This window comes from Malania oleifera, chromosome 7, assembly GCF_029873635.1.
Source record: "Malania oleifera isolate guangnan ecotype guangnan chromosome 7, ASM2987363v1, whole genome shotgun sequence".
Lineage (NCBI taxonomy): Eukaryota > Viridiplantae > Streptophyta > Magnoliopsida > Santalales > Ximeniaceae > Malania > Malania oleifera.
In genome coordinates, this window is record NC_080423.1 from 111,485,460 (window position 1) to 111,500,529 (window position 15,070).

The 15,070-nt window shown below is 35.3% G+C and overlaps 2 protein-coding genes across 5 annotated transcripts; one reads left to right on the forward strand and one right to left on the reverse strand.

Annotated features, from left to right (window-relative positions):
• The first annotated feature begins 4,153 nt into the window (after positions 1-4,153).
• LOC131159433 (uncharacterized) lies at positions 4,154-6,835 on the forward strand. Its single transcript, XM_058114335.1, has 4 exons — positions 4,154-4,589; positions 4,709-4,767; positions 6,361-6,478; positions 6,600-6,835. The coding sequence occupies exons 1-4, from the start codon at positions 4,228-4,230 to the stop codon at positions 6,682-6,684; spliced, it is 624 nt and encodes a 207-aa protein (XP_057970318.1). The 5' UTR covers positions 4,154-4,227; the 3' UTR covers positions 6,685-6,835.
• A 331-nt stretch (positions 6,836-7,166) lies between these two features.
• LOC131159432 (chromophore lyase CRL, chloroplastic) lies at positions 7,167-14,712 on the reverse strand. Of its 4 annotated transcripts, none has more exons than XM_058114330.1 (10): positions 14,582-14,712; positions 13,737-13,926; positions 13,538-13,587; positions 13,029-13,089; positions 12,898-12,933; positions 12,477-12,527; positions 11,135-11,227; positions 7,878-7,982; positions 7,613-7,705; positions 7,167-7,498 (listed from the first exon to the last, which is right to left on the reverse strand). In XM_058114330.1, exons 2-10 carry the CDS (start codon positions 13,902-13,904, stop codon positions 7,358-7,360), a joined length of 798 nt encoding a protein of 265 aa, XP_057970313.1. In that variant the 5' UTR covers positions 13,905-13,926; positions 14,582-14,712; the 3' UTR covers positions 7,167-7,357. The 4 variants fall into 4 exon arrangements, with proteins under 4 accessions (XP_057970313.1, XP_057970314.1, XP_057970317.1 ...); XM_058114331.1 differs by having other exon boundaries at positions 13,737-13,966; positions 14,582-14,706; XM_058114334.1 differs by having other exon boundaries at positions 13,737-13,959; positions 14,582-14,695.
• Between the last annotated feature and the right edge of the window lie 358 nt (positions 14,713-15,070).

Consider the following 15,070-nt stretch of genomic DNA (forward strand, 5'->3'; position numbering starts at 1 on the left):
AACTAAAGATGGAAGTTCTTCAACGAAATCGATGACTTCGTCGACGAACATTTTAGGATCTGAAATTTTTTCTTACTTGGTATCTCCTTGCCGATGAGACACATGTACTTCGTCAACGAGACCTAGAAGGACATTCGTCAATGAAGACCCTGGGTTCTTTGACGAATCCCTGCTGATGCCCCTCTTTTTCCTTCTTTTCTTTCTCTTTCTTGTCTTTTCTTTTATTACTTTCATAAATTAAATTTTTTTGGGTCTTTACAACACCACTTGAACTTGCTGATGGCAATTTTGACTTGTACCATCAATGTAACGCCCCGACCCTTAAATCCGGGTTCGGCGCGTTATACCTGATCATATCTTAATAAATCATGATCCATAACGTACGCAGCGGAAAATATAAATAAAATCTCCATATAACATATACCAGAGCTTACTAATTCTAACTATAATCCATATTAAATCACCCATCACCTGCATTTCCATAAATCTACATAACTTCCAAAACAATTCAGTATTTTCACAATCATTCCTTACTCAATAGCCTTAAAACATAAAGGCATAAAACATAAATATTTGCATCCCAAAATTAACATAGAAGTATACCCTTTTCTTTTTCTATTTCCCAATAATGTTATAAAAACCTCGAGCTTTCAAAACTCAATCTCGAGGAAATCTTGAAAAAAAAAAAAAATTATTTTCGGGTGAGACACATCTCAGTAAGGGAAGAAACCATATATTAAAACAGTGCGTGGCCAATATGAATTTATATATAACATAACATTTAACATTTAAAAATCCTTAACATAATTTCCAAAATCATTCCCTGATCCTAATCAAACACATGCAAATGTTTAACCCACGAGATTACCCGAGGATAAGGGTTATTACCCGCTCATACAAGTAGCACCCCTCTACTCTGATACATTTGACAACCCAAAGGTCACAACTAAAGCATACCAGGATACTCACCTTACTCAGTAAGCCCTCAAGTGATAAATTGATCTCGTATTCACACAGTTCATACAAAAATTTACCGGCAAAGGCCCTAAGAATAGGGAATTCTACCCGCCCATACAAATAGGTTTCCTCTGCCCTAGTGCGCCATGCACCTACTGCCACATCTGAAACTACTAGTGCACTTGCCTTACTTACCAAGCCTTTAGGCGAAGAGTGCGCCCCGCCCAAACGTAACATGTTCTACATACATAAATACTTCTAATATCATAATACATCATTATTTCCATCATTATTCAATCATTCACATTCTTTCATGTTCATAACTTAACATTTCATTGTGTTTCACTTTAAGTAACTCTTTCCCATTTGTATCATTCACATTTCACATTTCATTTCATTGCATTGTCATTACTTGTCATTTCATTTTATAACATTTTCATTTCATTCCTTTATACTACAGCCGCTCTTTAGCCGTCATTTGTTAGTCCACATAGAAATGCGCTAAAATCTAACACAGCTCCTTTTAGCTGTCATCAGTTAGTCTACATAGAAATGAGCTAGATCTGCTAACCCGAATTTCAACTGTTGTACCTTTATATGGTTGCATTTAACATACACATGCAACATTGTCCATATCATATTTTATTCTCATTGCTTTACTTACTTAGTCTGCATCTCATACATTTAACATATATTTGCACAGAATCTCATGCCACACAATTTAATAGTAAAATTCATACATTGACTGTAAAATAAGTCAACCAACATTTAACATTTAATTACTGAAAATATAATTTCTATTTCTTACATAATTATCCAGAAAATTCCTTCCACTTTGTTCAGTTCATTTCCAAAAATACATAACTAAATAAGTGGTCCTAGGCTCAGAATTCATAGTTTTACATGGCTGACATTTTAATAATTCACACCAAAACATACATATAATATAACATAAATTATTACCTTTAATTTCATAAAATCTGATTTAATATATAATTTCTCCTTACCTGGTTTCTTGAACTACGCTAACAGGGACTTCGAAAAATACCTGCGGCGCTCACCCGGACCTTGAATAAAAAATTCCCAACTCCAATAAATTAGTCCTGAATAAAATATTATTTAAATATTTCCTAGGACCATAATTCCTAAATAAATAATAATACCCGTAAATATACTCAAATTGCCAAATTTTTTAAATCTCACTTTCGCTTTAGAGTAGGGCTTAGAAAATCCCAATTGAAAAATTACCTACGCCAAAATAACGACGACGACGGCTAGGAACCTGTGGTGGTATCCGATCGTCGATTTAACCGCATATTAACAGCGAAATTAAGAAAATGGGAAAAAAATACCTTTCCCCAGGAGCAGTGCCTAAGCCGTTCCCATGAAAAATCTGCTCTAGTAGAAATGTCGGCAGCAGAACCAGGATTCCAATGGCACCTTCCATTTCCCGATTCGTCGCAAATCCGCCAAAAAATTAAGAGAGAGAGAGACAGAGATGGAGGTGGCTGCGGCTGGCACACGAAGTTTGCAATCACGGGGGGGGGGGGGGCGGGCGTGCTAGACTCTTCTTCTTTCTTCTTCTTATCTTCTTTTACTTCATATATATATATATATATATATATATATATACATATCTTATTTCAATTAGTTTTTTTTTTAATCAAATGTAAAAATGTTTAATTTAATAACTAATTATTTAATTTATCTTAATTTAATTTAATTTATTTAATTTTATTATTATGTTATTATTATTTTTTTCTCACGTCATTTCTTTTATTTATTTATCTGTTATTTTATTTATTTTTTTTTTAAAATTATTTTAATCATTTTAATTTTTCGGGTCTTTACAATCAACCTCGTTTTAGTTGTAGATGCAACAACCTGAGACTACGCCCTAAGCTTCCAATAAGGCCTTCCCACAACAGTAGACACAAAAGCTGCTACAAGCCTTTTATCACCAAAGCCCCTTGCATATTTTTCAACAAATCTCACAACTGACGGTCCACTATGTTGCCTGCTGAAACACCCCATTACACCATCATGAGGGACCTTTGACATATCTTGGACATCACAGTCCGTCTTTGGGCACCGGGCGATAGGCATTTCACATCGATTCTCCACAGAATCCCCTTAAGGTGGCAAACAAAGTTTCCCTATAGTTCTGTCCATGAAGCCACCCTGAGATAATACCAATTTCCCAGCAACTTTGTCGAATTTTTTAAACCAGGACCCTTCTTAGCCATACCCAACACATTCATATCAAAACCTTTCAACAGAGTTCCCAACTGATTAGCCTTAGTCAAAGTCTTCCCAGCCAATAACATATCATTCACACACAATAGATACATCATTCCCTTGCATCTTATCACCCTCTTCCACACTGGAAGCCTCATAACTCCCACACCTCGTTCTTATTCAATACCTCCATTTCTTCCATCATAATACTCATCCATCTATTTTTCCCTTTGCTGTGCACGACAACTTGAAAAATAGTAGGAACTTTGCTACTGGCAGTAATGATGCATAAAATTTCAAAATACCAAATTTATACCTAAGTGGTGATCTGATAGAGTACCTGGACCCACTGTGATATTACTGGTCTCCCGAGCTAAAACTTACTACAATATGAACAATGTCATCTTTACCCTGAGTTTGTTGCTCCACCTACATCACATGCCCATTTATACTGTGATACTATTGACCCAAGATAAAACTCCTTGTATTTTTGCCTTGAGTATCTAACTCCACCTGAATTACATGTTTGCTGGTGCCGCAATTTTCTGGAAATTCAGTCAAATCATCGACAGTAAGAATAAATCGTCGACGATTTCCCCCAGTACACTTGTTTTATTATGTTTTCTCCTTGTGCATTTCATCCACTCAATGATATGAGCCACAAATCATAACAAACCTCCTTCGGTTTCAAAAATTTTAGAAACCTTCTATAAGATTTTAAAATTTACACATATCTTTTTTGTTATATATATATATATACCTTTCTTTTTTATTTAATAGAAAGATAAATATTTTTAGAGGTGTAAGTGTCCAAAAGACAAAATTTCATAGGTGTAAGAGTTTTTTGAAATTTTAGATAAAGTATTTATTTTTTTGTCAAATTTTAGGAGATGGTTTTTTTATTTGTTGTTTGTTGTTGATGATGATGATGACAATGATGAGGGGAAAAAAAAAAAGAGGTTTCGAGTGTTCTGTAGGTTGGCTTTTGAGTAAACGCAAGAAGATAAGAGAAAGAGAATGGAAAAAGGGTAGATGGGGGTGAGCGTGGGGTTGTGTGGGGAGTATGAAAGCCACGCTTCCTCACATGATATCTTCTCGTCCCTTCTTTCCTCTTCCCCCGATTGTACAGAGAAGAAGAAGAAGATGGCCCTGCAAATGCAAATGCCCATGAGGGAGGTGGTTCAAAGCAACACCAGCAAATCCAAGCAGCTGCCAGCAGCCTCCCATCATCGTTATGCTCTAAAATTAAAATCCCCCTTCTTATTCTCATCCCCATCACTGAACGCCCTCTTACCCTCTCCTCCTCCCCCTCCTCCCACTCCCACTTCATCACCCAAATTATCCATCTCCATGCGTGTGGCGTCCAAGCAGGCCTACATCTGTCGCGACTGCGGGTCTCTCTCTCCTCTCTCCTCTCTCTCTCTCTCTGAGTTTTAATGTGTAAATGTTCTCCTCTTTCGTTGATCAGTCTTGATTGATCCATACATGCATATGCATTTATGTGTATATACAGGTATATTTACAATGACAGAACTCCCTTCGAGAAGCTACCCGATAAGTTCTTCTGCCCAGGTATCGTCCCTCAACGCCCCCCTCCCTTTTCCCCTCAAACTACTACTTTCTAATTCTCATCTCATATTATATTACGATATTCACATAAATGGTTGGTTCAGCTGCACTTGTGCTCTGCCTCTGCAGGTTTCCATGTGTTGTGTGTGTGTGTATATATATTCTTTTTACACGCTTCAATTTCATCATCATTTTAACCAACAATATTTCCGTCTAATTTTTTTCTTAACTTTTATTTTTATTTTATTTTATGTTCTGGCTGCTTTGAATCATTATTATTGTTAACACAATATTTTGCCCTCAGAAGGACAGTTATTAATTTCTACATCACTAACCCATTGGAACTCCATGCCAAGCCAATACCATTACCATTATGCATTTGCACCATTTCCATTTGTGAATTGATTGTTTCTCAACCAGTTATCAAATTAACCAAAAATATTTTCAATTCGAGTCAAATGACATACAATTAACTCCTAGGTACCACGATTACTAGCCTTTGTATTGAATTGACTCGTGTTCCATCTCCAGTACGAGCTTGTTCTCAAGAAATTGGAAGAGACGAGCGTCCCTCTTTAGGTTTCTACTCATTAACACATTATAGGTTTTCTATTCTTCTAGTCCTTCGACATCTTATATGAAATTCCGTTCAAAGATATGTACTTGATTTTTAAAGAATCGGGGAAAACACAATTGTCCATCCTTAGATTTTTGCCAAGGCTCATTCCTTGTTACTTCTTTTATTGCGTCCATTTATGCTTTATCAGAAATTCCGTCCAAAGGCACCAACTTGTTTTTCCAAAAATCTTGAAGAGACACGAGTGTCCCTCTTCAGGTTTTTATTTCAAAGCTCAACCATTTTTTATTTCATTTATCAAACTCAGGTGAGTTCTATCTGGAATTCCGTTCAAATAATCAAGTTTCATCTCACTCTTGAGGGGTCAGAGGAGGCACAAGCATCCCTCTTCAGACTCATATCAAATCTACTCACGTTCTATCCAGAATTCCGTTTAAAATAGTTAGGCATGCAAAAGTTTTTCATTAACAACTCATTAATGATTCGGACTCAAATGAGGGCTGTAATATTATCGCTTCTTTAAGTTGAAGATGAGTGAGATTTGATTTGATGATATATTTGGGGTTTTAGGATTGAAGGAACGAAAATAGCATTGGTGTGTCCGCACTGCACTATCCTGCAGTGTGCCTTCCAATATTGGGAAAAAGGTGTGTAGACGGTATGCATTTTTTAAGGGAAATCGTGAGCTTGAAACAAATTAAGAAAGCAAATTGTGTCGTTTACGCACCTAGTAATGGAGCATTTTAAGGCTTCGAAGAGTTTGAGCTAAGATTTACCAATACTCATAGATTTATGGAAAACATTGCATTTATCTATTTTTGAGGACAATGGCTTGTGTGCATATTAGCCCTTCACCAGCATACACAAACCATTTACTCTGATGTTGCGCATGCGTGAGTACGTGCATGTTGTCTCTGCAATGTCAACATTGGAAGTATGTGCATGTTCATATTGATAAAGAAGGTGAATGGCAATTGGTGAATGGGGAGGATGACTTAACTGTGTGATGTTATCTGCAGTTTGTGGTGCCCCCAAACGAAGATTTAGGCAATACCAGCCTGCTATCGCCAAAAATGCTAATGCTACAGACGCTCGGAAGGCCCGAAAAGCTCAAATCCAGAGAGATGAAGCAGTTGGGTAAGCATTTGTTCTCTTTTTTGGTTGAATAATGGGATACTACGCTCTCTCTCTCTCTCTCTCTCTCACACACAAAATAGATGCAACCATCAATCCTCCAATGTTTTATAACCTATTGCAGGCGAGCATTGCCTATTGCTGTTGTGATTGGAGCTGCAGCACTTGCTGGGTTATACTTTTATCTCAACACCACTTTCAAGGGTTGATCATGTCAACTATGTAGAGTCCTCTAGCTGTTTGGGAGTGACCTGGGCGGGAACATTATATTAATTCTTGTTACTTTCCATTCACTTCCACAACTTACATATGTTCCATGAAATCGACAAGCATGCTCCAAGGAAAATCAACTTCAGCTCATAAGTATCATCCAGCAGAACATTGAAGTGTAAATTAAATGCCGTCTTCTTTCAAAATTAAGCAAAAGAATTCAATTTAAAAAATGCGACTGACACAGCAGTGAGTGCCAAAAAATGAACTTGCCCAACTGAAGAACATAGAATTCAACCCTTTTTGGAACTTTAAAAATATGAGAAAGAAAAAGGCAATGTAAAAGAATTTGTTGATTCATATTTACTTATCGAAAAAATTTAGAAATAAATAAATAAAAACATATAACAAATGAATAAAATTTTAATTTGGCACTCCATTAAAATTTAATTCTTAATTTTTAACCATATCACACCAAAAAAAAAAAACAAACTTTCCATACTATTTAATACAAGAGCAAATACAATTTAATATATATATATATATATATATATTATTTTTCTTTACTCAAACAAAATTCTTGATCCAAATGGTACCTACGAAAAATATAATTTAACATACTATTAAGATGGCAGAATATGAAAATTTACACTGTAATTTGTAAATATATTATCAATCTTGAAGGGCAAATGAACCCTCTATTCGCTTCTCCATGGACCGTGGGGGGGAGAAATTTAAAGGAGAGAACATTTCATTGATGCTTGATGTAGGAGCAGGCTTGAACGCATATGGACCCTTTGTAACACCCCAAACCTGCGATAGATGAAACATTGTTCACTGAATGCTATAAAAAAATTTTCAACCAAAAGCGCCGTGATCAAGAAGTTCTAGTAATTTACAGAAGAAGGTAAAGCCATCAAAGCTTACTTGATTCCCATCATCATCATAGCCCCGATCCCAAGTATGTATCTCATTATTCCTCAATACTGCAAGTTCTGAAGTACAGTATGATGCACCATTCTGCACAAAGAAATGGGATCATAATCAAATATGAATAATTGGACAGGGCACAGCTTCAGGCTGTAAAATATGTTTGAATATCCGAGTCCTAGGTCTAGCTGCTTGCACCACATGATAACTTAGAAACCAAGGAGAATCGGTAAAAACAACACTGGGTATGAGCAACAAGTACCCATGAATTAGGGAATCCGCCAGGTGGGGTTGAACCTTCATATAAGCAATTCTTTCCACGTTCACAGCGTTTGAGGTATATGGTTGTCAAATGTTCTGCAATGTCCTGTCCATAGTATAACAAAGTTTCGAATACAAAAAATTATGTAGGTAAATTTCACCAATAAACTTGCAGGACAACGGGTTAACATCAGCACACAAGAATATGTGTCCTGTTTATGTTAAAAAAGAACACTGTTACCATCAGCAATTATTTGTTATAAATAATTCAAAACAAGATATAGTCCTTGATAGTGCAGAAATGACAGACAAATATCATCTGAGGCCAAGTAGACTCAGCTGAGTTGTATTAATCAAAATGCCCAGCTGACATCACACATACACAGCATATCAATTATCAAACATTTTTCTGTTATCAACTATGTTTTTCTCGGAAAATATCCATGCCCCTTTGCACTTGCAGACCTCAAAGTTTAAACATGTCAAACTTTGTCTGATCATCCATAAGATGGTAAAGATTAAATAATGAACCACATTACCCAAATAAGTACAATACACACATGCACACCCTGTGTCTAGTGTTAAAAATTACTACAGTTACAGAGTAAAAGTGTGAGCTACAAGGCAGGTAAACAAATGTTGTGCCAACAACTCCGCCATATGCCACTAACAAAGACATTGCCCAACTATTTGAGGTTGTTCACAAATTGCATCTCAGGATCCTGCTATACCTAGGGTCATACTTCTCATTATTCAGAAGTCAATATGCCACCTGTCATGCATAATTTTTACGTGCTTTATTTGAAATCACATGATAAAAATCTCCTGGCAATGTATCCTTAAGGGGCCATTTGATATCACTATCAAAAATTATGAAAATAAAAACTAGAAACAAAAACTAAAAATTAAAAACTAAACTAGCAACATGTTTGGTTAATATTCTAGAACTAAACCAAATTAAAATTTTGATTAAACAAATGTTAACTTTTATACAATATGATTAAAATAATAAAAGTACAAAGTAATATAAATTAGAAATCCTATAATAAAAGAAAATAGTATAATTATTTTACTTACTTATTATATTTCAAAATTCACTTTACAAGAGCAACCTTATTATATATGACAAATGACAATTGAAATACAGTACAAATATTTGGAAAATGATTTTTATTTTTATTTTTAAAATTTTATGGGAATTTTTTTTATTTTTCTTCTAGTTTAAACTCATATGATCATTTAATTTTAATTTTAATTAAAAAATATGGATAAAATGAATGATTTTATCCAAACAAGTTAATTCTAAATACTAAAATATTCTAATAATAGGTTGCCAAAACAACTGAAAATCATAAATTTGGTTTTCAATTTTTCACAAACAGCTAAAAACCATTAACAGAAACAAAAAAACCCGCAACGTGAATAGACACATTTTCATAATCTGTATATTCACTGTATAAAAAGAAAAAATAGAAATTAAAATAAAATAAAATAAAATAGAATAAAATAAACAGTAGCAATACAAAACGGCCCTAAATTAAGCACTGCCCATAAGCCAGGATACCACCTTAATTAGGACCCAAATTGCATACAGGTTCTTTACATTCCCATGATGTCGCAAGCAGCTGAACATCTTATGTCAAAGGTGGCTGACTCTGCCTGTAAGAAGCATTCAAGCATTCTTTTATTTTTCTGTGTGGTCAGTGGGGAGGACTTCAGCTGATGAGATCACCAGACTCAAGCAGCTGATGCTGCTGTTCAATGTTCATAAGATTCTGAGCTGACCCTTGAAGGATTGGAAGTTTAAATTAGAGACTGCAGAGTGGTGTTGAGCATGTTGTGCAGCCTATGCATGGTTTTGGGTGATCTGAGGTCAAGGGATTAGATGCTTTGGGTATAATAACGGAGAGATGCTGGTTCTAGGAATATTCTGGGCATGATAAATCAACATGTCTTGGATAGAAGAAAGCTTCAATATGATGCATCTATGAAGACAAGAGATGAATCAGCAGAAATGGCCCAGCCGACTCTACAACCCCCTTCATAGTTACCTATCAATATAACTATTTTTGAAACAATAAGTTGTGGAAATTAAAAAAACTAGAATAAAAAAAAGTTAAAGAACAAAGTTGTCATCCAGGCGGAAGCTTCAGACAATAACAAGGGATGCTATGTTGGTGGAAATAAAAAAGACCTCCAGTTTGACAGGTAGAAAACATCAACTTCTGAAAGATGAGCAACAGTGATCGTTGGAAATATGGATGATAATCTAATAAATGAATAAATTCTGGATTTCAAAAGAAAACTGGAGTAAATAAATCTGAAGAATTTTACACTGCAGGCTTCTCAAGTTTCAGCTTGGTTTCAAGTGCTGCTGCTGACCTATGGTTAATCTTATTGTTGTTCTTCATGCATCAGTGCTCAATGCATGATTCTTACTTCCATTATTATCGACGTGACTGAGCAGTTGTCTGATGATCATTCCATAGTTGGCAGGCTCTTCTAGCAGTAAATGGTTCTCCAATGATTTAAATTGGTTGGATTGTGCTTGCTTGGTGTGCTTGAGTTTTGCTCGCTGTTTCCGGTGAAGTTTGTTGGCTTGTACCTCATTCAGCTTCAGTTGGAGGGGTAACTTTAGTTGAGTTCAGTTTAGTTTTGTTATTTTTTCCCCTTCTTCTGGTTATATGAATTCTCTAGTCTGGGGGTGTTGTCTGCTTTGAATTTATGAGTTGTCTTTCCACTTAGCTTGTTGCAGCTTTGTTTTTTGGGGCATTCAAATGTATTGCAATTTTATCTATTAAAAAATTTGTTCTTTTGACTAATCAAAATAAGGTTGACATGCCTTGTGATGAGTTGCATATAATACTTCAGGCATGCCAGTGTTGCTTAAGTAAACATTCCTAATCAGGAATCATTATATTGCAAGGTAAACCATCTCTACCCAACACTTAAAATTTTTAAAAAATAAAAGTAAAAGAAATGATAAAAGAAGGCACATCATCTTTTAAAAAAATTTTGAAACCTTCAAAGTGAGCAAGTTGTCTGAAAGGCAAGGCTTGAAGAATTGTTTTTCACTTTTGATATTGGCATATCAAATTCAGCACGACCTATGCAAGTACAAGATATTGTGAAATATAGAGATATTATAAAATCTCATCATGAAAGTCAGAGAATCAATTGTACACATTCTGGAATCGAAACATAACGACTGTCATAAATTAATTAAATATTAAATTTTAAATGCGAACAAAAGATTACCCCAATAACCTCTTCAGGGAGTGGGCGCTGGTCCTTTCCACGATCACAGAAGTTCTTGTACTCCTCCACATCTCTAATGGCATAAGAACTTAACTGCCCATTTGTAAAAATATTCCAGTTAGGAGATGCTTGATATCAATTGCTACAAAAAAATATACCAGGCCCACTAGTGAAAAAACGAAGAGTTTCTTAAACCATCCCAAAATAAAAGGTAGGAATGGACAACATACAGTCCCATTTGGTATGAAGAACTGTTTTTCACTTTTGAAAATGGAAAGCATGAAAACTATGCAGAAATGCATTTAGCACAATATTCATGAAAACTGTTACAAGAATTTTCCTGAAGCAGGCAATTTAGTATATGAAAAAAATGTAGTTCCCTACACCAAAAGAATACACCATTTGGAATAAAGTGGGAATGGACAACATACAGTACCATTTGGTATGAACATTTGTTTCACTTTTGAAAATGGAGAGCATAAAAACTATGCAGAAGTGAATTTAGAAGAATATTAATGAAAACTGTTTAAAAAAAATTTTCCTGAAGCGTGCCAATTTATTTTATGAAAAAATGTTGTTCCCTACATTTTTAAAAACACAAGCCTATTGACAGTTAAACCAAAAATGACGACATTCTCAGCAGTTCATTTTTTTTTTAATCTTTTGGAAATGAGAGCAAGCAATTCTTGAAAATGATACCAAAAAGGGCCCTAAGATTCGTTGTCTCTGTGAAGAACAAACATTCACCAAACATCATGTTCCAACCATAATGCAATCACATAAAAACTTCACATTTTATATCAAATCTGCAAACGAACCATTGCTGGCATAAGTCAAAAGATGCTAGTGACTGTTTGGTGTCTACATCCGCAAGCAGTGGCGGACCTACATACACGTGAGTGGGGAAGGTGCCCCCACTGAAAATTTTAAAATAAAGAGTTTTTTGGGTAAATTAAAGAGATGCCCCCACTAAAAACACTCATTTGCCCCCACTTTCAAAAACAACAAACATGAAAGACCTGAACTTTCAAAATTATTACTAGTGTTAAATGTGAATATAATATAAATGTTTTTTAATTTTTTGTGTAGAAAAATATGAAGAAAAAAAATTATCTATTTTTTTATCTATATATTTTTAGCCCCCCACTGAAGAAAATTTCTGGGGTCTGCCACTGTCTGTGAGCCTGAGTGTCTGCATGTGTGTGTGGCCAGCACGAGTAATTATAATAACAACAATAGATGCCTAGAAATTATTGAGGTAAAACCAAGAAAGAAGAGAAGTTCCAATAAAGGCAATTTATGCTCTTAAGAGCAGAAGTATGATAAAAGGCTTGAATCCCACCTCAACATCACATTTCATCTCATTTGGACAAGGCTTCACCATAAAAAATCTCTGCAACCACATAGCTATTAGAATTTATACTGGTCAAAAAATAATAGTAGCATGAAATTGATTGGAACAATAAAAAAATATAACAGCCAAAACCATAATTTTCATTCAATATTAGTTCTAGGAGTCATGCAGAGAAAAATTCACAATGAATCCACTCTGATGAATAAAAATTTTCCATAACACCACCTTGTGCAGGAACTACAACAAAAAAAATGAAAGAAATCAAATCTAATTAAAAAAATTTTTTTTTTTTAAAAAAAGGAAATGAGGATGCAATAACCACAAAAAAGATCTCACCCACAAGCACAATGCATGTATGGAAATGTCAAAAAATAGCAACTTAGAGAGGTGAATAATGTGCAGAGCATACCTGTCGAAAGGGCTTTTGAGGAGTCCTCCAAAATGCCTGCAAAGGAAATAGAACACTCAAAAAGATAAACTTTTGAAACATAGCTGCCAAAATTAAAAGATGAATATGCGCAGTTCGCCAGTCACACTAACTTGCTCAAAATATAAAACCTTTGACCTGTCCACCATCTCCGCTGCTGGGCATGTAAGCATCCTGCACAGAAGGGGAAAAGCTCTAACTGTTTGAATGTTCTTTAGGTTTAAAATAAGTAAGAACTTAGACACCCCAAAACACAAGCAGCTTAGCAGTCAATTCTTGCAAATTACACAGACCAGGTAACCAGAAGATTCAGTTTAAGACTTCTGGAACCTGTAAATAGCTGGTAAACAATATATAGCAGCAGATGCAGAGAACCTAGCCAGATCTAAGATGGGAAACTGGGAATAGCTTAGGACAAGAATTTTAGAGTACTATAGTTAAAAAATATGTCATAGAGGTAAAGGCCATCAGAAATCAACTAGAATATGAAAGGAATAAGAACAACTGATATTAAAAAATTACCAATGTATTAAAAAAAGGTGACATTTGATTCAATTGAACTACTCACAGATAAGCACTTAGTGATATCAGTAATAATCAAGGGTGATGGGGAGAAGAATACCTCAAATTAAAGTAATTATCAGGATCCCTGGATGCTTGATCCCTTGAAAACTGCAGAAACAACCAGAACAAAAACAATTGATAAGAGGATCAAATTGGAATATTTGGACAAGACAATGTGGATGGCTACATGTGCAAACGTAAACAATTGGAGAACAAGATGACATCATGTTTTTTTTAGGGTTGGTTAGAGAGAAGACCTTCTCACCGCTGAGAGATCTAGCAACCACTCTGGTATGATCCCAGCGGGTAGTGGACTTCGTGAGCCGCTTGAGCAGCAGTGCCCCTCCTACCAACACCAGCGTCTTCGCTACCAATCCCCGAGCTCGACTCCATCCATTTGAGCTGGAGTCCGAGCCCACTCCCATCCCTCCCTTCCCCTGTCAGTATCTGTATCCAGCAAGCATCAGCAATCTCCCTGTACTGCTCACTATACGATTATTATGTTAAAATACAAATGAAATAAAAAAAACAGAACAAAGAATATACGTATGTAGGTATGTGCATGTGTATATATCAACGATGATTCAATATAAAATAAAACCATCTTCACCCTCCAGTAATTTACAGCTATCAACATAAAAGCAGAGGCTCTCTCTCTCTCTCTCTCTCTCTCTCTCTCTCTCTCTCTCTCTCTCTCTCTCTCTCTCATCCTGCCCGAAAACAATTGCAATTTCCCGAGGATGATGTTTAAAATGATCCCAAATGTTCAATAGGGTGTAAATTCCACCATTTCGAATTCCATGAACTGAGAATTCATTGTTTGGACTTTAAAAAAATGTTCAGAGGGTGAGAGAATTAATAATTTTAAAAACGGATGACTCAGGCGACCCCAGAACTTCCTATCGTAACAATTCAAGAATTCCTTCCAATTTCTAGAACTTCAAATTTTAGCAAAACCCAGAAACCCAAATGCACCAGACAAACCCTAAAATCATTAATCTTGGAAATCTAGGGAACAAGGGCAGCCCTTTCTCACATCTGCCAAAAGAATCAGAATAGAACAGTGCTACCAGAAAAAGAAGAAGAAGAAGAAGAAGAGTACTTCTGAACGCATGCCCGTTGCAGAGCCACGGTAGGTTCCTCTCCCGTCTGAAGAAGACTCTTGAACGCCTGCTTGCTGCAGCTCTCTCACTAGTTCTATTGCGTTGTGGGGTTCACAGGATGACTTATTATTTATTATTGGGTTAAACCACATATAATTTATGTAATTTTTTCATAAAAGTTTTAAGTGTTGGTAACAAAAGTTATTTTTATTCTTAAAAAACTAACATTAAAATTAGAAGCTAAAACTTGAAAACCAAAAGATATGTGCCAAGAAGAGTTTTGCATTTTCACATAAATTCATTCATATTCACAAATAATGAAATTGTATATTTGCATTGTATTTGAGTAAAAATATCATATGATTTAAAAATTATTAATTAAATGGATCTCTCTTTTTTTCTTTTTGTATATTAAAATGGGACTGTTAAGAGGTGTAGCTTATAAATGTTATAATGACATAAAACTCCTTATAATAGGGCCTATAATT